We start from the raw sequence: 21,807 nt of genomic DNA, 5'->3' as shown, positions 1-21,807 counted from the left end.
GTGACGAGGCCTAGCGGTTACTGTTAAGTGCATGTTATTCTGTGACCAGCCATTCAAAATAACAATTCGAAGTATTTCCACATTGCATTGGTGATAAATTATTATTATTATTTTTCTTTTTTTTTTTTCAGACAAGCAAAGGCATCACGATAGAAATCAATAACTTAAACATATCAATTATCATAAATAATGACGGCATCGTTAAACGAAACACACCAGAGCTTGAATTAACAGAACGAAACAGATTATTAACGACAGCGAGACAGTATTCAGTGAAGCTGCTTCATTTTGTTTTTTTAAGTCACAACTAACTGTGCATCTTCATATACTTGGCGGAAAAAAATAAAATAAAAAGCAGATCCCGAGTGTGACCTTTAATATTAATACCAAACATGACTCACTGTGTATGAAGGTCGTTGCCTCGCCGGTGGAAAAAGTGGCCTTGAGAAATCTTATCCTGAAAGTGAACTAATCACCGGAGTCGGTCCAGAGTGAGGAAAACTGCTGGAAACTAACTACTAACTGAATATGGTTCATAGTTGGTTTAATCCGGTATTTACCAACCACTGTTTTAACTTCTTTAGACGCCTCCAAATACAAGTGGGAGACTTAGATTCAGGCAAACACAGCAGCCACAGTGAAATACGAAACGGCAAGCGACTGCTTCCTGGTGTTAATTGCCTGCCCTGTTTTAATTAACAGTGTGTTGGTTTTTTTATTTTGAATGTTTGACTTTTGTCAGGGTGTTTCAGAAGACTGCGAGAAATGCGATCCGAGAATACATTTCCTTCTGCACAGCTCAGACTCTAGTGCGTCATGAGGTGCTCCTGCCCCTCCCCCCTGATTGCTAAAACAGACCATCCTGTGTGCTTGAAGTTGTAGACTCACAGAGAAAAAGATGATCTCTATCCCTTCACGTCGGCTAAAGGGTGGTCACTGGGCGGGGCACCTTCAGAGGCAGTTGGTGATTATTCCCTTGTCTTCCAGGGGACTCGTAAATAGATACTTCATCAGGATTTACTGCTCTGGTAATAATATCCACTCATCTATAATGGGTAATTACAGTTTACCAGCTTTTTTTTTTTTTTGTGTTTATGCTTAAAAACCCTGTGTCACTGCAAAGTTGCGTATGTCTGAGAGCTACGGTGGGGAATTTGGGCTCCGGTCCACGTGTGTTTGCGTGTGTGTGTTCTGGCGATGCATTCAAGTCCAGAGTCCGATTGCATTCACACGTATACCTGTGCATCCAAGCGTGCAAGATTAGAGCAGTTCATCGGGGTTGATGTCCGGTATGGGCTGCCTCCAGTAGCAGAAAGAGCTGTACTCTGGCATTAGGAAGGCCTCGTTCTGCTCCTTGCTCAACAAGGGGAACACATGCTCCACCAGCTCACTGAGTCGGCCATAGCTGGGAAAACAAAGATGAGAAAGACAAGATCAGACCTAGAGAAGACGGGATAATAATAGCCATTAAGAGTTAAAAGCTAAAACCTGTGTTGATATTTATTAAAATACCTCAATACAGGAAGTAAACCTTAATAATAATTTTATTTTTTTACATCGGTTGTGTACAAGCCTGCAGCCTGTGCATAAATGACTGGCGCTTTTAGTTTCTTTTTGTACTCCGCTCACTCCTGAAGGACAGATCTAACTCCAAAGGAACCAAGGAACCTAGTTGAAACTTTAAACATTTGCAGCACATACACGGCCCATGACTTTGGATTCTTCCACCCTACTTCACCATGCTGAAAGTAGAATGGAAAGGTAGGGTGAACCCAGCCGAAGGTGACGGGGTTGATGTTATGTATTTTTTATCAAAGGGAGAAGAGCAATCTCCATCCATACACTGGCAGCATCTTTATGTTCTGCTTGTTTCACTCGAACAACACCGGTGGGGGTGGTGGTGGTGGTGGTGGGGTATTCCTTATATATAAAATAGGGTTTCCAAGGCAACCGGAGCCTGGAACGTTCACTAGCGATGGACTGTCGGCTAAAAAGTGAAGACCGACGAGCAATTTGCTTTTTATGTGCACGGCTCTCTAGGCTGCTAAATGTTCGCCAGCTTGACAATTATCAGGAGAAATTAATAAGGACAATAAAATGGTATTATAGCAATGAGTGCACAGATTTTTCTTTAACACCAGCACCACATGGAAAGGAACCGACATCCTGTCTTTCCTATGAGGATGTTTTTTTTTGCAGCGACACAGAAACCAGCAAGCGATGTACTCACGAGGACTTGTTGCCCTTGGTCTGCTCCTGGATCAGCTCTCCTTTGGGGTTAACGGTGAAGATCCGACACACTGGAACGCCAACCTCCTTGTAGGCAAACACATCCTGTATGAAAACATAATGATTAAAAGGTTGGATTTGTGCTCTTGCTGTAAAGTAAATGGCAGCGACTGAACCTGAAAACAAAAGCTCGAAACACTAAATTTAATGTTACGTACTTTCAATTGCCGTTAGTTATAAACACCCACAACCCTATTTAGATAAAGTGAAAAGTTACTGGCCAAACCCTAAAACAGTCATCTGAGAATACACTTGACTATGTAATGCTCAGAAGTGAGTGGCCTCTCATTCAATATACAAACTGCAGCAAACTGACATAAGTGTGTTATTAACATTAACCACAGATTTCCTGTTTGCGCTCCATCTAATGCCTCTAATGGCAATATCTCTAGAGTAAATGTTTTGGTGGGCAACAGCAGGGCTGTGTGCGTTTGTTTTATTTTCTTTGGTGAGAGACAGAGACAGACAGGACTTTTGAAGGCCGACCCAGCGCTTCATCTGGGTGTCTGTGTTTGTGCAGCTGAAGATGGGACGCTGTGCCCGACTTGAGCTCTCTTCTGGGATCATTCTCCGCCAGTGACCTCAGCTCAGGTTCAGCCCAGAACTGATTTCACATGTTTGCGGGTAAAAGTGTCGTGTGTCGCTCTTACAGCACACAGCTTGTTGACATGTAAGAATTAGCGCTTTAATGTCGGGGAGTCAGACATCTTTAAACATGCATTAACTCACATTAGCTCTATTCCCAAAGGCGGCGTGGAATGGCTGCTTGTTATGCTGGAACAGGTTCTTGATGTCTGTAAGGCATTCAATCTTGAAGATCTCTGGTTTCTTCTCGATGACCTCCCTGAAGCAAGCAGACAGAACGATTAGAGAGGGACACACATCCACGTCCTTGTCACAGGTCAAGACTGAGTTAGTGATAATTTGGCGGAAAAAAAAAAGGTTTAGCTTCTCTCAAACTTCTTTCTTACTGTCGACTCAGATTAATGTCAGCTTACTGTATATACACCGATCAGCCACAACATTAAAACCACTGACAGGAGAAGTAAACACCATTGCACATTATGTGACAATACAACGTTCTGCTGGGACAACTTTTGGACCTGGCATTCGTGTGGATGTCACTTACTTATTTACACATGTACCACCTGCCTAGACCAGACCAGGAACCCCCCAACCCCATAGCGATTACACTCCTTGATGGCAGCAAAACAGCACAACGTGTTGACCTGACCTCCAAATTCACTAGATCCCAAATTGATCAAGTATCTGTGAGATGCACTGCAACAAGCCTGATCCACGGAGACCCCCTCCCCTCAACCCATAGGACCCAAAGGCCCCCACTAACAACATCCTGTTGCCAGACACCACAGGACACCCTCAGAAGGCCCATGTCCATTCTCTGATGAGCGACAACTGTTTTGGCGGCACAAGGGAGACCTACACAATATTAGGAAGGTGGTCATAATGTTGTGGCTGATCTGTGTAAATGTGACAATGTAATGCAAAACACCTGTATCTGCTTAAAATCGCTTAAAATCTGGTTAAAAGCCCCGTTTATAGGGGAAATAACATCACACAAAAATCGACACGCTACAGGTTGCCATGGTGACACATTAACCAGGTCCCCCACTGCCTTGGGGCGTGATTAAAATGCAAAATAGAGCAGAGCATGTTCAACAAACTATTAAGCAGACAGACAGTTTGTTTGAGCAGGAGTTGGGTGCGATAATTTAGGGATACGAGCGAGACGAGCAGCTCCGACAGCATGTGAGTTGATTAATTAACTTGACTTCAACACGTGGTATCAGAAGTCAATTTGGGCAAATGATGAAGAGACACAGGTTTACAATTCAGACAATGGATAGGTTGTTCCTCTGTGGAAAATCTCGGTAACCCAAACCAATTATTTCTGCATCAGTTTTGTTGGGGACAAGGTTTTACTAATGGCAAAGATCAACGAAACAGACTTCTAACTAATTGTTGCACATGACAATCTTTCTCTGAAGAGACAACTTCCAACTGAGACAGTCGGAAAACTCTGGAAATGAAGATGAAAACGAAGCAGCAGGAAAACGATAATCCGCGAACGCATTTCTAGAAGCTGATGGCAAGGCTACTAAAATTGTTTTCTCTCCAGTTTTAATAACCACCGCATGTGACGGGCTTATTATAAGGAATGAGGCCTCGGAGAGTGAGAAACTAAGTTTGCAGACAAAATGATTAAAATTTGAAGGGAGGGAAAAAAATAAAAAATATGGCACGGCTTGAAAACAGAATTAAGATTTGGGGAAAAGATGAGCGGGATTTAATGCACATGATGAGTTTTGCAATAATGAGGACGCAATTATGCGGCGTGTATTGTTGTACCTGTGGAAGGCAGAGAAGAGGCTGCTGGGAGAAAGCATGAGAGGACCCCGGGGAAGGATGGTGCCGCCATCGTTGACCCACTGCAGGTAACCTCTCGTCATGTCCGCCATGCCGATAGCCCGGGCCGAGCAGTACAAGAACTTGTAGCCGTTCCTGTCGACGGGGAGAGCAGCGTTCATTATAATGTCACATCGGTTGAGTATTAGTGAATAAATAAAACTTTTACTTAGGGACGCATCGAAAAATTTTGGCCGAAAACCGAAAATGCCCTTTTGGGCCATTTTTGGCCAAAAAATGCTGCGGTTGTTGCTTGCATCATCACAACATCCTGTTTCCGAAAGTGCATTTTCGGTTTTCGGCCGAAAAATTTCTGACTTTTATCGCCGAAACAACACGTGCAAACAACAAACCGCAGCAATTTTTGGCCGAAAATGGCCCGAAAGTTCAAAATTTCCGGTGCATCTCTACTTTTACTACATCTTACAACACAAAAAAGGTGGGAAATTTGGTCAAGCATAATGTTTTAATGGCAGTTTTAGCTTCTGCAAATGTTCAGTCTTAATTACAGTTAAACTCACTGAGTCATCGACATCAGAAAAAATAATAATAAATAAAACCCACGCAAACATTAGGAGGAAATATCATCTCCACAGAAAGTCGGCTGGGAATCAAACCCAGACAGTCCTAACCACTGACCAACCGCTCATCCTTCCTCTGTGATTAATCAGTGTTGTTGTGCACTTACTCAGCCACTGAGTGGTAGAGCTTCGCAATGCCCTGGTGGGTCCAGTCTTTACCCAACTGTGGAAGGATCTGTCCAAATACATCCGACCTGAAACGTCAAAAACAAACAAATATTAGCGGGGTGAAGATATGGATTCCCTCGTCTAGTAGGTACTATATATAAAAATGTACTGTAGCAGACGTAGAGTGAGAGAATGAAAGAAAACGAAGCAGACTGATAGCAGAGACCGTTTCAAAAGAGGTCAAATAAAGCACCAGGACTACTTTACCATTTTATTATAAAGATAGAACATTATGAACTCAGCTAATGAGGTTTACCGGCCCATAGGCGAGGCACTGTCTCACCCCCAGCTTATGTCTGTGTGTGCTTAGGCACTGAAATGTAAATGGGCTCATTATAGTCCTCGTGCTCTTCACCCCGTTACGCAAAGAAACCACATGTCACCGGTTGGCCTAAAGGGTCAGAGAGATAATAAGCCGCAGTCAATCCGGACCCGTTTGATGTCGACCACCTATGAACCTCACAGAACGGGCGCCAGAAAGGCGGCAGACGCTAGGTTTTGATTATCAAAAAACGATGTACTGAAGCCATCTTTAAGTCAAAGGGCTTCACACAAATAGAAACAGATTATGCCCGTACGATCTGTTGGTTGCTCAGAAAACCGCAGAACATGTCCATGAAAAGAGATGATCCGTAAAACAAAATCTCTCATCTTCCTTGCCATTCTTCATGTACCTGTTGGCCTCCATCAGTGGTGATGACAATAGCAATCAATTTATAGACGTGAAGGACATAAAACACTACAGAGGATGTCTTGCTTATGGATGAATTGCGTCCTTCTCTACACGATGAATGTTTAAAGAACAGAATCTAAGACTGACGTGCAACAAGAGCCTTTAATTGATCTGACTATTGATTTAAAACATGATATGGGTACGACTGACAGCTTCACTGATTACTTCCCACATACTGTACATGATATATATTCATTTTTATTTTGAATACTAAGGCAAAGCACCTAAAACTGAGCGCACTAGTGGAGAAACAAGTCTAAATGTAACCATTTGTATTATGTAGCAACATAAATGTGAATTAAATCTGTGGTTGTTGTTTGTGAAACTATTGTGAGTGACTGGAAGTCTGTACTTAGTGATGGTGCCGTCAATGTCAGAGATGATGACTTTGTCATCCGAGTTCCACAGGTAGATGGTGCCCTCACAGCGACACGTGCCCTGGTACTGAGTGGTGATGCTAAACGTCACATCATTTGGTCCATCCTTCAGTTTCAGACTGGCCTGGAAACATGAGAAAAGGATGTGAAGGCGTCTGGAGGATCAGTCCAGTTCATTCACTAAAACCTCGGCATTACTCTCTCCAGTATGATTTTCTTTTGCCACATGCACAGGTCTTTAGAGCCCCCAACAGGCTACACGGAGAACAAAACATTTATTCATTCATAGACCGCCAGCAGAGGGAGCTCTAAACTACAAAATAAAAACCTTTGAAGTACAAATCATATTGAGTATTACGTGACGGAGAAATAAAACGTGTAATCTGATCAAAAATCAGACGTATTATTAAAAATTAAACAGTCACATTAAAGTACAACTTAATAAATATGATAAGGACTAGCAGTAAAAACTGTGAATGAATACTGTGAGTCAACATGAGGAAGGAAACCACGCGTGACACAGTACTTACAATCTGATCAGAAGAAAGGCGTAGTGACTTCCTGTAAGTGTGCGGGCTGGGATGATGTTGAGTATCAACCGGCTGCAGTCTCTCCTGACACGATGCAGCACTCACCTCCTTGGACTCTTCATCGCTGGATGAGTCCCCTGCTTTAGGCCTACAAGGCAAACAGAGCAGTTAGGATTATTATCTGTTTATAATAATTAATAATTAACTATGTGATAATAAGAGTGAAACTCTACAGACCATTAAGTATGCACTGTGAGGTTTTATGTGTACTGAGAGTTCTGACTTTTACATACATCAGTCCTGACCTGCCTAATTAAAACATAGTGTTGTTTGACATTTTGCGAAATTGATGAATCACTTTACAGAACACATGTAAACACTGCATCACATACGGTAAGGCCAGCTTCTCCTGAGATATGGAGGGTCCTTCCTCCTCCAGATGAGACTCCTCCTTGGTTTCAAGCTTAGTCTCCGACTGGAGGAAGTAAACAAACACATCCCCAGACAATTAGGAAAATCAGATCTGAAAACAACTCAAGATGTGCATCAACACCTGACAACAGTATTTTTCGCAGCTCAAGTTTCACTTTTAATATTACGAATACCATAGACACACCTGCTTGATTGTGCTATCCGCCCTCTTTCGCCAGAACCACCAGCGGCCTGACTTCTTTGGCATTTTCTCCTTCACCCAGGCCTCCTCTGTAGCCTGCCACGAACAACAAGACAGTTTGACGGTTAATCATGAGCTAGCGAGCTGCTGATTGACAATGATCCTCTCAGAATAAACACAGAAAAAAAAATAGAAAACGAAAACCTAAATCACCTTTGGTAAATTCTTCTGAAATGCTTGTAGACTAAGAATCAAGGGTGCAGCTAGTGTCCAGTTATAATATCTGCAAACAAAGACACTGGATGAGACACAATTCACACGTTTAATTATATATCTTTCTCATCTTGGGGAATAGAAATACTTACATACCTATTTCCGATCTTTACTACCAGGTTGGGGTTATCTATAATTGCGGGATTTTCAGCAAATTCATGATAGGTGATGATGTGCTCCATGAACCTTTCTGCAAACACAGAAAGAGGAGAAGGAGACTAATTAAAGACAGCAGATGAAAAGGTCAGTAGTGGTGAGCCATAACATCTTACTAGACAGAAAGGTCAGGAAACTTTTTCTTCCATCACTGACAGCACCTGAGCGCTGCTAAGGTACACGTCCAGAAGAGTGTGTGTGTATGTCTGATTTTCAAACATGAAAATCTGAGAGTAGCTGAGAGGTAAGAGGGAAAGTATAGTTGGGATTCAAGCAGTGGCACTGGCAGGGTTAAACACACCAAGCCAGTTTACTAGTATTATGAAACAGCTTTTGCTTTTGGCGAAAGCTGTTTTATAATACGCCGCCTTCTTACATAGCTAGCAGAGTAAAAGTGCACTTTAGGTTGCATTTTTTATGAGCGTCATTCTCGCGTACCTTTGGATATTTCAGCATTTTCTGTCAGACCTCCACACAGAGAAAGGGTAACGTCAGGGACATCGCTGGCTGAGTCGGAAAGACACTCTGTCCCGCTGTCAGCTGCAGCACTACCCACCGACTGTGGAGACTGTGAACCAGAGTGCATCTCCGAGTCCATCCAGTGCTTCGTAGCTGCCTCGGACTCGCTAGAACGGCAAAAAGCAAAGTACGTCACGATACGAATGCGCTTCCCTACCGCCGTTCAGTTTTAAAATAGAGCACTCTCATTTAGTGTTTTTAATTAAAGCAGGTCAGGCAATTAGGTGCCTGTTTTATAAGCTGACCTCTTGGGGAAATATCGCGCAGCAACATCAGGTTCAAGTACATTCAGGTCATCTAGGTAGATATCCTCAGGACCCTGATGCTGGCTCCTCTTTGGGACACCTGTATTCAACAACAGAATGACAACAACTTACTTAATGTACAATTATAAACAGAGCTAACTAATCAACAACCACCCCAACGTACCTTTCTTCTTGGAGGGTGAGTCACACAGTTGGCTGTTGGAAGGGGTGGAAGTTGCCACGCTGGATGGCAGGACATCCAGGATCTCTGTGGGGGTTGTAGGACTCATGGAGGTAATGGCGCTGTCAGGTGATAGCGGATTCACGGACGTTACAGTTGTGATAGGGGTGCGAGGCTGGGGCTTGACGATGGTACACACTGAGGAGGAGGCGCTGTCTTTCTTTTCAATCTCCGTTTCGTTCTCCATGGCCTCCGAGCTGAGGATGACGCGGAAGTGGGTGCTCTCTGACGGGGTGATGGTGACTGTTTTAAGCAGCTCTGGTTTCTCTTTCTTGGGGACCTGGACGTTGGATGTAAGACGTTACTATGATGCCAAGTGTACTGACAACTGCTTTGAATTTTATGAGACGGAAATGTTTTACCCTAGTTGTTTCTGGAAACTCTCCCCAGGTCCACTGCATGTGGGACTCAGCTCTGAGCAGACTCTCTGAGGGCCTCACCAGCAGTTCGGAGTCACTCTTTGGGGAAAAGGCTTGAGACAAGCCATGACTGGAAAAACACAAAAGGAAGAGTAAACATTCGGTAAGACAGACGCTATTTAGCCTTTTTAACTGCTTTTATTTAACGGGAACAACTGTTTTTTACAACCTGGACCTTATTTCTGGCATAAAATACGATTGTTTACTCACCCATATAACTTTTATGTCATTTGTAGTTGTTCAGGAGATAATTAGATCTGCGTATATCCATATAGTGGGAGTGACTGGGGCACCAAAATGCAAAATGCTGCTAAATAACGCATTATCTGCTGCGAAACTCGTTCATTTCACCAATATTTTGTTATCGTATGCTAGTGCTATTCCCTGTTGAGTCCGGAGTTACCTGTCTTCTAACCTGGATGATGTCTGAGCGCCACACGCATCCGTGACGGTCGGCTTGTTTACCTGTAATTTGCTACTGCTAGTTTTTTGCAACATGGCTGAATATTTTTCCGATTCTGAGGTTGTGGACGAACCATAACAGACTACAAATGACACAAAAGTTATATGGGTGAGTAAACGACCGTATTGTATGCCAGAAATAAGGTCCAAGGTTGTAAAAAAAACAGTAGTTCTCCTTTAATGTCAATACATACCTGTCATTTGCTGGCCAGTCCCCATCAGACATTGGATAACCATCAATGCTGTGTCTGGCTGCGGGTAACTTGGGGTCAATGTCACGCATTGTGGACACTGAAGGTGACCTAAACCCAGGGCGCAAAAAGATACATAATAATTAACCCAACTCTGTTTAAACGAAACTTTATACAGCAACAAGCAGGAACCTTGATCCTACCTCGAGACATGTGCTGCAGCTTCCTCGTCAGAGCTCAGGTCCATCTCAAATATCTCTTCATTTTGCCCAGTGCTGGACGTAGCAGCAGTTGTAGCAGCGGGTGTGTTAGCGGCGGCGGCGGCGGCGGCAGCAGCGCTACCAGCAGTCACTGCCATCGGCGGGGTCAGCTCCTCTCTACGGGGGTCTCCTTTGTGCTTCTTTCTCCGTCTTTTCTTCTTTTTTGTGGCCACGGTGCTGGGAGCAGGAGGCTCGGGCGGGTCCTCTGGGTCAACAGGGTCGTCTTCCAGGCCTTTGGGGGCCCTCTGGTTCTCCACCTCGGAGATCCAGAACAGGTGACTCTCGGTGGGGATTGGGGAGGTGGCCAGGTGGGCAGGGACAATCTGCTGAAGTAAGAATACAGAGTCAGAAGGATTAAGATTAAGGTTTTAACAAGGACAATAAAATACAACACTAATTATCACTGGAGACAGCAGCCGTGGTGCTCAAGTCCAGTAGAACAGGGTGGCTGTCACTGTTGAGCTGTCACAATAAGAGCGCTAGTAGCTTGAGCAATAGGTCACACGTCAAATATAGCTACTGCAAAACAGTGGAGTAATTACTTCCTCGCTTCCTACTCTTGTACTTCTTGTCTGCTGCAGATATTAAGCATCCTGCTGACAATTCTTACATTATTAAGGCATCTGGCTTAATTGAACTTCAAAATTAGCCGCGTTATTAACGGTACTGTCATTTTGTTGCATTTATCTGTGCAGTTAATGTTGTACTTACATTCTGCTGCTCTGATTCCTGGACAAAAAAGGCCTCTCCATTGTCACCAAGCTTCATGTGCAGGTCTACGGGCTCTCCATTCACTTCGATGTCGATCTGGAAAAATTAAAATCATCGAGAGGATACTTAGACATTTGTTATTGCTCAACAAGAAACTGAGTCTTGTTTTATAATACAATGATTTTGTGAGACCGCATAGAAGGCCAGTAGAGACTTACAGCCACATCTATCTCCGGAGGGCTTTAAAAGACCTAATAAGTGTACGGGTCTCTTGGGCTTGCATTCTGTGGAGTCTGCCAGCAGAACGAGGCTATTCATGTTTGCCAGACAAACCCCAGAGGACCGGGGCCCATTCAGAAACTTGACACCACAAATGAAAAAACCAGGTCACGTCTAGCGCACAACAGACGAGGAAGACGTCGACTCGCAAAGCGCTCTGCAACCTGAATCCAAATCATCAATATTCATTTGAAACCAATGCCCACCGCGACAATCAGTTTCTTTTTCTTATTGCGCATCACTTTTTTTGTCCTTTGCTGTAGGTGCGGTTTCTTTCCTGCAGCCTCGAGATTTGATTTCACCCCCCTCAGGGTTGCTATGGGGAATTTATGCGCGACTGTGGCTGAGAATTTTAATGCACAACTAATAATGAGCCAGGACAAATGAGGGTCCTCTTCGAACACTCGGCTTGAGTTGAGGATTTGTCGACACCATGTTAGATTACTGGGATGACTGGAGGCAACAGCCCCGCAGGTGTGGGTTATATTAGACTTTTTTTGGGGGTTTAAATTTAGTTCAAGAAAGTGGGAAAGAATTAACGACTTATGCATAACCATGCTTACTTATTATTCCTGTGTTTTTAGAAGAAAACTCTACTTTAAAAACATTTCTGGTTGCCAAACTAAAGTGACTGTGTATGTGAACAAACACGCTTTTCACAGCCAACATTTAATTAGCATTTGGCTGTAACTACAGAATAGTTCCTACTAAAAAGTCTGGAACAAATATCGCATCGTTTATTTGGCCCAGCAAGTTCTGAAAAAAATACATATATTTAGCAGCAGCAGCAGCAGCAGCAGCGGCCCTCGAGGATCTGGTAAGTGATCTGAGGGCTTTGTTACACAACAGGCCCCGTTGAGGGCTACTTCACATTTCCTCCCTCTCCCACACATTCAAGTTGTAGAGCCGTTGCCATAGAAACCACTCATTCATTCCCGAGCCTCCGAGCCCATCAGCATTCTGGGTAGGTGGTGAGGTGGTGTCAGCCCCTTCACAAATCATTCCCCACTGTAGTCCACACCAGCAAGAAAACCTGCTTTCTTTAAGGCAGTGCAGCAGTAGTAGTAAGTTTTACCCCCATTCACAAAAAGATTCAGAACCTTTATATAATCTGATAAACTCAAACAAATGTTGGGTTAATTTAGGCTTCTCTTACAATCCTTCACATAAATCTGTATTTTTTTTTATCCATGATATCTACTCATCCCTATTACCACCAAATTAGACCTAACCTGCTGCTCCCCACTCATCAATTAGGCCGATGCAAAGGTGCTATTTCCGTAAGAGAGATGGGAGCGCTAAAAATAATACTGCCGTCCCTCCGCCATGATTAATTGCATCTCATCTCCAGTCAAGAATATACAGAAAAAAAGTACTATCAACGAGTAAGAAAAGCCCACACCGTTGCATTTATGTTTAGTAAAAATAGAAGATTTCCCTGAATGATTCTGTCAGTAATCACGGTGCTCAGCGTGTATTAATTATGCACATGGGGAAATGTGGAATCACATACTTTTAGCTTAATGGAAGGCTTGTATGACCAAACCCAGGGAGAGGTGTCAAAGCACATTTTATACATGCTGACACTGTTATGAAGTAGACTCTACTCAGGCAAACACCGGGGCTTCTTTTAAGTGATGCTTCAGTAGCCTGAAAGTATTCTGGCATTGGCACATCAGAGTAAAGGTTTAAAAAGACTCCTCTATTGATTCAGCACTGTACGTCATTAACGCTGGCAGCTCCATGATGGGCAGTTTAAAAAAAGTCCCCATTAAAATCCCCTCAGCAATAACACTGACGTAACATTAACACATCAAAAAGCTGGTACCTAAATTAACCCCAATGCAAAAGTTCAGTGAAGACGCTGCCTCTCAAATTATGTTCTTCAAAAGTTGATATTTTGAGTGCATCAGGATGGGAACATGCAGCGCCGTAAAAACTGTGAAAACCCAGATGGTGTGGGATACAGCAGAAGGGAACAAGGACCGATTTTATAACTTGAGAAAATGATGGCTGTGGAGACAGGAGGTGTTGCAGTTGCAACGGTGAAAACTAAAATATTATACACTGATCAGGCATAACATTATGACCACTAAGAGCAGAAGTAAATAACACTGACCATGTTGTGACTATACAATGTTCTGCTGGGAAACCTTTGGACCTGGCATTCATGTGGATGTTACTTAGACATGTACCACCCAACAAGACCAGACCAGACACCCCCACCCCATAGCAATGACACTCCTTGATGGCAGCACTCAGCCCCAGCAGGACGCAGCCTGACACAGGAACACACACACACACAAAAACGGTTGACTGTTGTTGAGCCAGAGCTGTTTTGAAGGCACAAGCGTGACCTACAGAATATTAGGAAGGTGGTCATAATGTTATGCCTGATTGGTGTACGCGTCTACACCAAGTGCCAATGTGCTGTTGTTGGACAGAAGCGATCAATATAGCTTAATATAGCCGCCTGTAATGATTCAGTGGAGTAAAATGTGGCACCTCGCGTTAGCTTGGCACATCAGCTGGTGAAATGTTGTCGTTGTCAGTAAGCTGTGTGTTCAGAAGTTTTCTCGTCCAATTTGAAACAACACTACCCTTTACATAAGCACCAAGTATAATGTGTGGAAGTGTACTAAAAAACGGTCTGTATCACCTTATACTGTATAGGGATTGGGATTTATCTATTCAAATGCTTTTACATGTATTTGATATGAGAAGCCCAATACTTGTGGGAGAAAAGTATAAAGAATAAAACAAACGTAACTCACCACTTTCTCTTTGGAGCGCAGTACACCCAGCTTGCCGAAGCGAACATGGAACGGCGAGCACTGGTAGGTGCCATCTCTCTGGCGGACAACCACAACATCGATGCAGCCCGACAGTGTGGCCTGATTAATGCCCTTGTACAGTTCTTTGACAGTTACCAGAACCTGGCCTGCCAGCTGGCCCACGTAGTTCATGGTGTCCGCCTGGAAGGGGGGGGGAAGAGAACAAGATATTAGCTGAGCTGATGGAAAGACAGGATGAGGATGTATTGTTCAGCAAAAGAGCAGAAGTGAAGACGGTTTTGTGGAACTATAGCTAGTTTTTCCAGCTTGGTTTCCCTAGTAGTCTTACAGTCTGTCCAGTGTTGTCTCTTCTTTGAAGGAGGCTCTTCCGAACTTCCAGACGACCGTCTCTCATTTGTCTTTTACTTTCATTTCTTAGCTCGCTCACTGCCTGCCTGCAGAGTCTGTTATCTAGTGACCTGCATACAGACTGCCAGAGTACTGCTGTCAGCCTATCACTGGCCACTGTCCCAGATGAGCAGCGTCAGAGAGGGGGGCTAATGGCTGTCCCGAAACAATGAAACAATCTCATACAGAGATCCCACTGCCCAGCCGCCCTGAGAGCAGCTGACTTCCTGTTTACACTCAATACTCAACAAAAAAAATAAATAAAGCCACATATTTGTGACTATAATTACACGACTTTGGATTATTGCTGGATATTTTCTCAAAACGCTTGTAGTCTCTTGGGAGGAGACATTCGTGAGGCAGTAAATTCCTTTACAAGCAATTTGTTGAAGCATCTAAATCAGACGGATAATACTGTAAATCTAATTTTACAGAGTAATACAAAATGTCCCGTTTGCTGAATTTGCCGTCGTTGGTGCAATGTGACACAGAGTGCGTGTAACGATTAACTCAGTAAACATGATTCTGGTTTGCCCAGTCAGGGTCTTGTCGAGTGCGGCCTGTAAACACATTCCCCCTGCTGACTTCATTGGGTTTGTGCAACCTGAAATGCTCCTATCTCACACTGACCTTTTGTTCCGAGTCTAGCCGTGAGAGCGGTGGTGGGGTTGTGGGATAGAAAGGGTAGAGAATAGGGGCATTTGTGCAAGGGTGGCATCAGGGAATATGGGAAATTGGTATGGTATTTTTACTTGAGCGAATGAACAGAGTAGTTAAAAAAAATGTATGCATAGGCAATGAGGAATAACTTATTTTTAGACACAACCAGAAAGGCAAACACCACGAAACTCAAAGAGCCATCAGAGCAAATAGACACTATTGCACCTTACACCTTATCCTGTACATATAATATATATTCTTCCGTATCTATTTCTTGTACATATGCTAACATGCTAATTTGTACATTTTTGCTTATACTATTTTTATTTTATTTTACTTATTTCTATTTTATTTAATCTTCTTTTATCTGAGGTTCTTAAGAGTGTTTGTATGTACAACTAAGCTACTGTGACCAAGCAATTTCCTTTGTGGATGAATAAAGTTTGTCTAAATCTAAGTCTAGACTGTTTTAGAAAGCTTCAGATAAACTGATGTGAGGACTTCACGAAGCACTCACTTAATTCAAAGAACTTCAGCACACATTTGTACACAAATAGGTTGGAAAAAACAGGTTTTCCCAATGTTGACATTCACTAAAATGACTTTCTCCTGGAGGACCAACATCAATATGGTGACTAGCCAAGTTATGACAGTATGCTAACAAATCACCCACCAGTCCGCCAAACAAGGATATGAAACTACAAAGTATATATTAGTAGTGTGGATACTCAAATTAGTGTGTATTTAATGGGTAAACACAGTTTGTGTTTACACTACTGTAGATCTAGATTGTCTGGGTGACATATTAGACAAACAAGCAAATGAAATCTATTAACACACCGGACTCAAACAAGGTTTGAAGCCACCTTTTTCAAATCCTGGCTGCAAAAGTAAACACGCAGCACACCGTCTGTCAGTTCCATGTATAGTTTGTGGCTTTATTTGGGTTTTCTGTATCGCTGGAACCCAAGGACCATCTTGTTCTTGTCAGAGCACCATATATAATTAACTCCGCAAAGCTCCAGTGCCCAACATAAGTAGTAGGACATTACCATAGAGGTCGAAAAGGTCTTGAGATAAGGGAGAAGATTCCACATTAAAAACAAAAACACCCCCCCTCACAAAATGCCTGTAAGCAAAGCCACCAGTATTCATTATTTACCCAGAAGGCACTCACGTGTGACAGACTTGCTTCACCTGCTTCTACCCAGCATCGCGTTACTCCTTCCAGCGCACACAAGTTGACGTACTGTTCAAGTTAAACCAAATCTGGCCTTAAAAAGGTCTAAACCTGACATCATCTGTCTGATTCACAGTAGTTGTAGTCAACCCTTGTGTCAAAACACAAGGCTTGGCTACAACAACAACAAGCCAAGCAACCTGCCAAACTCAACAACAATAGATGACTAACAGTTTATTCCGGCCCTCTAACATCAGCCCAAACTGGACTACGAAACTTGTCAGTGTTGACTCACCAGTGACCAAGACGACCTCAGGGGCGAGGACTCATCCTGTTCACTGTTGTCTGTGTTGTCCTCTGTGGTGCTTTCCACAGGGTCCCTGTTTCCCCAGGACCTCTGTCTCTTCATCACTATTTACTGAGCGCCAACCTCAGGATACTCCACTAGGATCAGTGTTTTCCTCCCTCAAATTATGATGACAATGCCTCCCTGCCATCCTGAATCTAATCTGAAATATGGCCCACCTAATCGCCTTCAAATAACCCTGCCGGGGGGTACATTCAGATACACTATCTGGAGCCGTCGGGAATTGTGCAACACCGCCATAAAATTTGCCATCCTTCATCTGGTTTATTCTTTGCGGGATGTGCACTTGTGCGTGTCCAGTCAGGTGACAGGACACAAAAGGTTTAGCCAATGGGACGGCTTCTTGAATATGGCAGTGCAGGACAGATAAGGAAGGGCTAAGCAATGTTTTCCCCTGATAAGAGTGAACGCTGAGGGAAAAGACCGAGCAGTGCTCAGCAGGGTGACGTTCTCGCACCGTCGCTCACATGTTCATGACGGTCTTGGCTGCATGTGCTTGTTATTGTGCATGACTTATCAAAAGGTGGAGAAGGGGGTGGGGAGATGATGACATTCCTTGAGTCAACCAATGGGTTGCTGAGTACACTGTGTTGATTTCCTTGGTTTCTTATTACCGCTGAACTCGGCGACATTCTGGACATGTGAGCACAAAAGAAAACGGCACAGAGGTCGATAAATACCAAAGATATAATCTCTTCAGGAATGAGTCAACATTACTTATCACTATCGATTGATAAAATATATAAATGCCAGGTACATTCAGGTTGTAGTCCAAGCACTGATCAATTCAAGCCAAGTTCTCTCAGGTCTTGCTTCTGGCATCCACTTGCCTAGTTTACCTCCTAAAGCTGAGGACACGCGACAAGATTTTTAGACACAAATATGCAAGTGTTTGAGGGGAACAAACCCAGGTCCGTCAATCAAACATGTTCCTGTTGGGTAGTGTGAACTGATTATCGATAACAAGAGGGTGGGACACAGGAAATAGCTTCTGAAGACGATGGCGAACATTGAGAGCGGGAGAGTGGCAACAAAGCGAACCTGCACCACAGCAATTGAGGAAAGATTAATCGACTTGTGGCAGGAGCAAGAGTGACTATATGATCTTAGTTGTAGAGCATACCACAACTGTCACCAACTTTCAAGAGCTTGACGCGTTCAGTTGGCTTTAGTTCATGTGGTGATGCGATTCCTCATCAGGCGCAGTCATTAGGCGTGTGATCCCCGTCTTTCAGTCGTCATACAAAAATCAGCTGAAGCGAGACTGTTTGTGTGTAATAGTAGTCTTTTCAAAATCTGCAGACTGTGAAAGTTGTGTAGTGTGTCACCAGCTTTAGCGAGAGCCTGAGAACATAAATAAGGATGTCCTGACTTGTATCAGGAGATTGGCATCAGGGCAGATCAAGGCCTTTTTACTGAGTGAGTAGCAAAGCCTGATATTTTTTTATTTGCTTTACGGCTGCTGTAACCAAAACCAAACGTTAAAGAACATGACTAAACATGTCTGCTGTCTGGAAGTAATTTACAGAACTGGGAAGAGATTTACAATGCTTTATACGACAGAGTGAATTATAAAGATATTTGAGTTTGTCAGCTGGTTTCTCTTTTGTTCTAACCATCCAGCTCTTTGTGCATTTCTGTGATAACAGCCAATATACTTTTAGTTTCTTTAGTGTTACATATTTTGCACCCTGAAGTAGACTCTACTGCTGTCAAATAAAATGAAAATCTTTACAGAATAGCTTGGATAGCTTGGAGGCAGACTTTTTTTTTTTTTTTTTACTTAATACATTGCAGAGCTATAAAACTGTCAAGCATTTAGCCGTACATTGGATCGATTCTGAAGTTTCTTGTATTATATTGAAGTATATTGTACTGCTACACATTGCACACAAGATCTAGAAGATAATTTATAACACTTAAGCAAAAACATGTGATTAGGACCTCCCTAAACATGATGTGTATAAGGCTCTTCCAAAGAGACCTCCGACAAATCTTCCCATCTGCTGAGCTCTTTATAAGCTCTACCAAAGAAAACACACAAGCCGACCAAGTTAAGACTGTGGGTTTGGCCTCCTCCTGTGCTGGAATCTGTTCTGCGTTCAAGACTTTGACAAGAGACATTAATAAATAAATACATACTTTCTTCTGTTTAAAATAACCAAGCCGTACGTGAACAAACTAAGCAAGATCCCAGGCAGAAATCTTGAACTGCACACTTGTAGTTTTCACCTGGAATGATCCAATTCACATTCGCTTCGACGAGGTGACAAATAAATCAGTCCTGTGACTGAGCTGACCAACCGGACCACAGTGGGTTCCTATTACTCTCTTTCAGGTATGAGGTTCCACCAAACAGCATTCTCATTATATGTGTAACATAATCCGTGACAGTTGCACAACAACAGACAGCGATGGCTTTCGTTTTTACTCGTTTTGCGCTCCTAGAAAAACACCCATTACTCATCAAGCGACAATTTAATTCCTTATTCTCAACCGTGTACAGAAATTCCTGGATACTGTGAATTTGGCAATACAGTACGTGGAAATGGACAAAGCCCTGATATAGAAGTGAGACTAGGAAGCTTAAGTCAGGGTTTGATTTGTTGCTTTTCAATGACAAACACACCCTCTATTTTTCTAAATGTTCTCTCTTCACTTAATGGTACATTTGCCGTCTATTGTTCTGCAACGCTGCAAAGCACATCTGTGAAGATCCTCCGTTATCTACGTCAAGGTACACCGATCTGCCACAAAATTATGACCACCTGGCTAATACTGTGTAGGTCTCCCTTGTGCATCCAAAACTTTTGTGACTCATCAGAGAATGGACATGGGTCTTCTGAGGGTGTCCTGTGGTCTCTGGGAACAGGATGTTTGTAGTGGGGGGCCTTTAGGTCCTATGGGTTGAGGGGAGGGGGTCTCTGGTCTCTGTGGATCATCCCACAGATACTTGATCAGTTTGGGATCTAGTGAATTTGGAGGCCAGGTCAACACCTTGTGCTTTTTTTCATGTTTTTTGAGTTGTTTTTAAACTGTGTCAGGCTGCGTCCTGCTGGGGATGGCTGCTGTCATCAAGGAGTGTCATTGCTATGGGGTGGGGGTGCCTGGTCTGGTCCAGGTGAGTGGTACATGTCTAAGTTACATCCACGCAAATGCCAGGTCCAAAAGTTTCCCAGCAGAACACTGTATTGTCACAAGATGATCATAATGTTGTGGCTGATCTGCGTACTTTGCCTACTTGGATATTAAACTGGTGCATACTTCTGATATTTACCACACGCTACAGCCTCCAAAATGTTAATTACCTCTGTGTATTTGAAAGTACACATTCAAAATAAGATGCCTTTAGGGGGAAAGAGATGTGTCCTGCTCTCCTGACGTGCGGTGCAGGTGTTTTGTTTGTTGATGTGTCAGCACTGCTTACAAGCCGAGACTTCTGCAACAAGGTACAAAATCGTGTATGGACACACGCTAGCTAGCTTGCTGGCTAACTAACTGCAGCTGTGTGTACTTTTTGACGTTAGCTTTAGCCGCTCTAGCTTAAAAATGCTAATTACTAAAGATTAAACGTCACGTATCGCGTGATCTAAATGTGCCACCAAGCAGCAGCAGCAGCAAGCACACAAGCGCTTTGAGGAAACTGCGGAAATAAACAGAAAATAAAACTTAAATCACGTCCACGGTGTTCGCCACTTGCACAAATTCAAACCATAACCGGCGCAGTGACACATAGTAGTCGTGGAGGAAAAAAAAAAAATAAATGAATGGAGACGGCTAGCTGTTTTCCTGCTTGTTAACCCTATGCTAGCCTCAATGTTATCGTTGGGTTTTACCGTTAACGGCAAACGATGAAACGTTAACGTGTCCGTTTCTGGGTCGCCGGTTTCTATTAAAAGTCGGTTTATTTGCGTTATGAATACGTTTCCACTCCACTCGACGTTTTTTTGTGAGTTAAATTAATCCTGTGCAGCTAAAAAAATAAATAACTGTTAGCCAGCGTACAAGCTAGCTAACAGTTAGCCGACGGTGGACTCTCAACGTTATCGAATGAGAGAGGCTGCGAAACGGGCTGAAATCGCCCCGTCCACACTCGCTTACCTTTCGGGGTTGCTTCAGCTGGATGCTGTCGGGTGAAAGGTGTCACGGTGTCCTCAGCAAGTCCCCATGTCTTTTTTTTTTTTTTTTTTTTCACCGTCGGAAGCCTCCTGACGTGTCCGTAGCCCTGGACCACCGTGACCGACTGGTGTGGCTGGCAGCAGCTGAAGTTGATGGGACGGGGAGCCGCACAGTGGCGGCGCACTCGCACAACTGGTGGGACAGACAGACAGACAGCTCGGGTTTTTTGGACAAGCGGGTTCAAGTCTCCGCACTCCGTTTAGGTTTAGCATACAATACACAGGAACACTTGCGTGGGCTGTTTTTTTACTCTGCCCTCAGCACTGCATCTTGGAGGATGTTCGCTGTCAGATACTGCACAAAGCAGAGATATGTAGGTGAAAGGTGACAGTAAATGGTTATTCAGATACATGGGACAGTTTGAGGACCTTGGACTCCAGTTTGGGAGGGCCAGAGAATTATATAATAATTTTATTGCAGTAAAAGCAGGTAGAAATGAAATGCTAACCCTTTTCTGCAAAATCATTCATATGTAGGCACATGTTTACAGATATATATGTATGTGTATACATTTTATTTATATATACAGGTATTTATGTGGATATGAATGCTTATATATGTGTGGGTATGCTGACTCTGCCTCACTCTGTTTATACCAGTCTGCACCGATCAGCCATAACATTAAAACCACTGACAGTGAAAGTGAATAACATTGACCATCCCGTGACAATGCAATGTTCTACTTTTGGAAATGCCATTTGTGTGGATGTTACTTAGACATGTACCACCTAACCACCCACCCCATAGCAATGACACTCCTTGATG

At 43.3% G+C, this 21,807-nt stretch overlaps 1 protein-coding gene across 8 annotated transcripts in view; it reads right to left on the bottom strand.

The window, feature by feature from the left end:
• lpin2 (lipin 2) overlaps positions 1-21,235 on the bottom strand; it is an 84,756-nt gene extending 63,521 nt beyond the window's left edge. For 5 of the 8 annotated variants that reach the window (XR_014699112.1, XR_014699113.1, XR_014699114.1 and 2 more), the window contains exons 1-20: positions 16,792-17,162; positions 14,249-14,449; positions 11,196-11,291; positions 10,428-10,810; positions 10,228-10,335; positions 9,515-9,641; positions 9,096-9,432; positions 8,912-9,011; positions 8,586-8,773; positions 8,088-8,181; positions 7,932-8,001; positions 7,722-7,814; positions 7,498-7,580; positions 7,106-7,253; positions 6,551-6,699; positions 5,405-5,491; positions 4,660-4,812; positions 3,019-3,133; positions 2,231-2,334; positions 1,239-1,405 (exon numbers count right to left, since the gene is read on the bottom strand). Coding sequence is in view for 5 of the 8 variants with exons in the window: in XM_084546426.1 (XP_084402552.1) it covers positions 1,261-1,405; positions 2,231-2,334; positions 3,019-3,133; positions 4,660-4,812; positions 5,405-5,491; positions 6,551-6,699; positions 7,106-7,253; positions 7,498-7,580; positions 7,722-7,814; positions 7,932-8,001; positions 8,088-8,181; positions 8,586-8,773; positions 8,912-9,011; positions 9,096-9,432; positions 9,515-9,641; positions 10,228-10,335; positions 10,428-10,810; positions 11,196-11,291; positions 14,249-14,449; positions 16,792-16,905 (2,895 nt within the window). In the remaining 3 variants the exon portion in view is untranslated. Of the gene's footprint in view, positions 1-110; positions 1,406-2,230; positions 2,335-3,018; positions 3,134-4,659; positions 4,813-5,404; positions 5,492-6,550; positions 6,700-7,105; positions 7,254-7,497; positions 7,581-7,721; positions 7,815-7,931; positions 8,002-8,087; positions 8,182-8,585; positions 8,774-8,911; positions 9,012-9,095; positions 9,433-9,514; positions 9,642-10,227; positions 10,336-10,427; positions 10,811-11,195; positions 11,292-14,248; positions 14,450-16,791; positions 17,163-20,964 lie in introns of those variants that run through there. The other 3 variants (XM_084546429.1, XM_084546428.1, XM_084546425.1) reach the window with 3 other exon arrangements.
• Positions 21,236-21,807: the final 572 nt, after the last annotated feature.

This window comes from Chelon labrosus (assembly GCF_963514085.1).
Source record: "Chelon labrosus genome assembly, chromosome: 6".
In the NCBI taxonomy this organism is placed as follows: Eukaryota; Metazoa; Chordata; class Actinopteri; order Mugiliformes; family Mugilidae; genus Chelon; species Chelon labrosus.
Note: the sequence above shows the minus strand (reverse complement) of the source record. Positions and strands in the feature narration are given on the sequence as shown.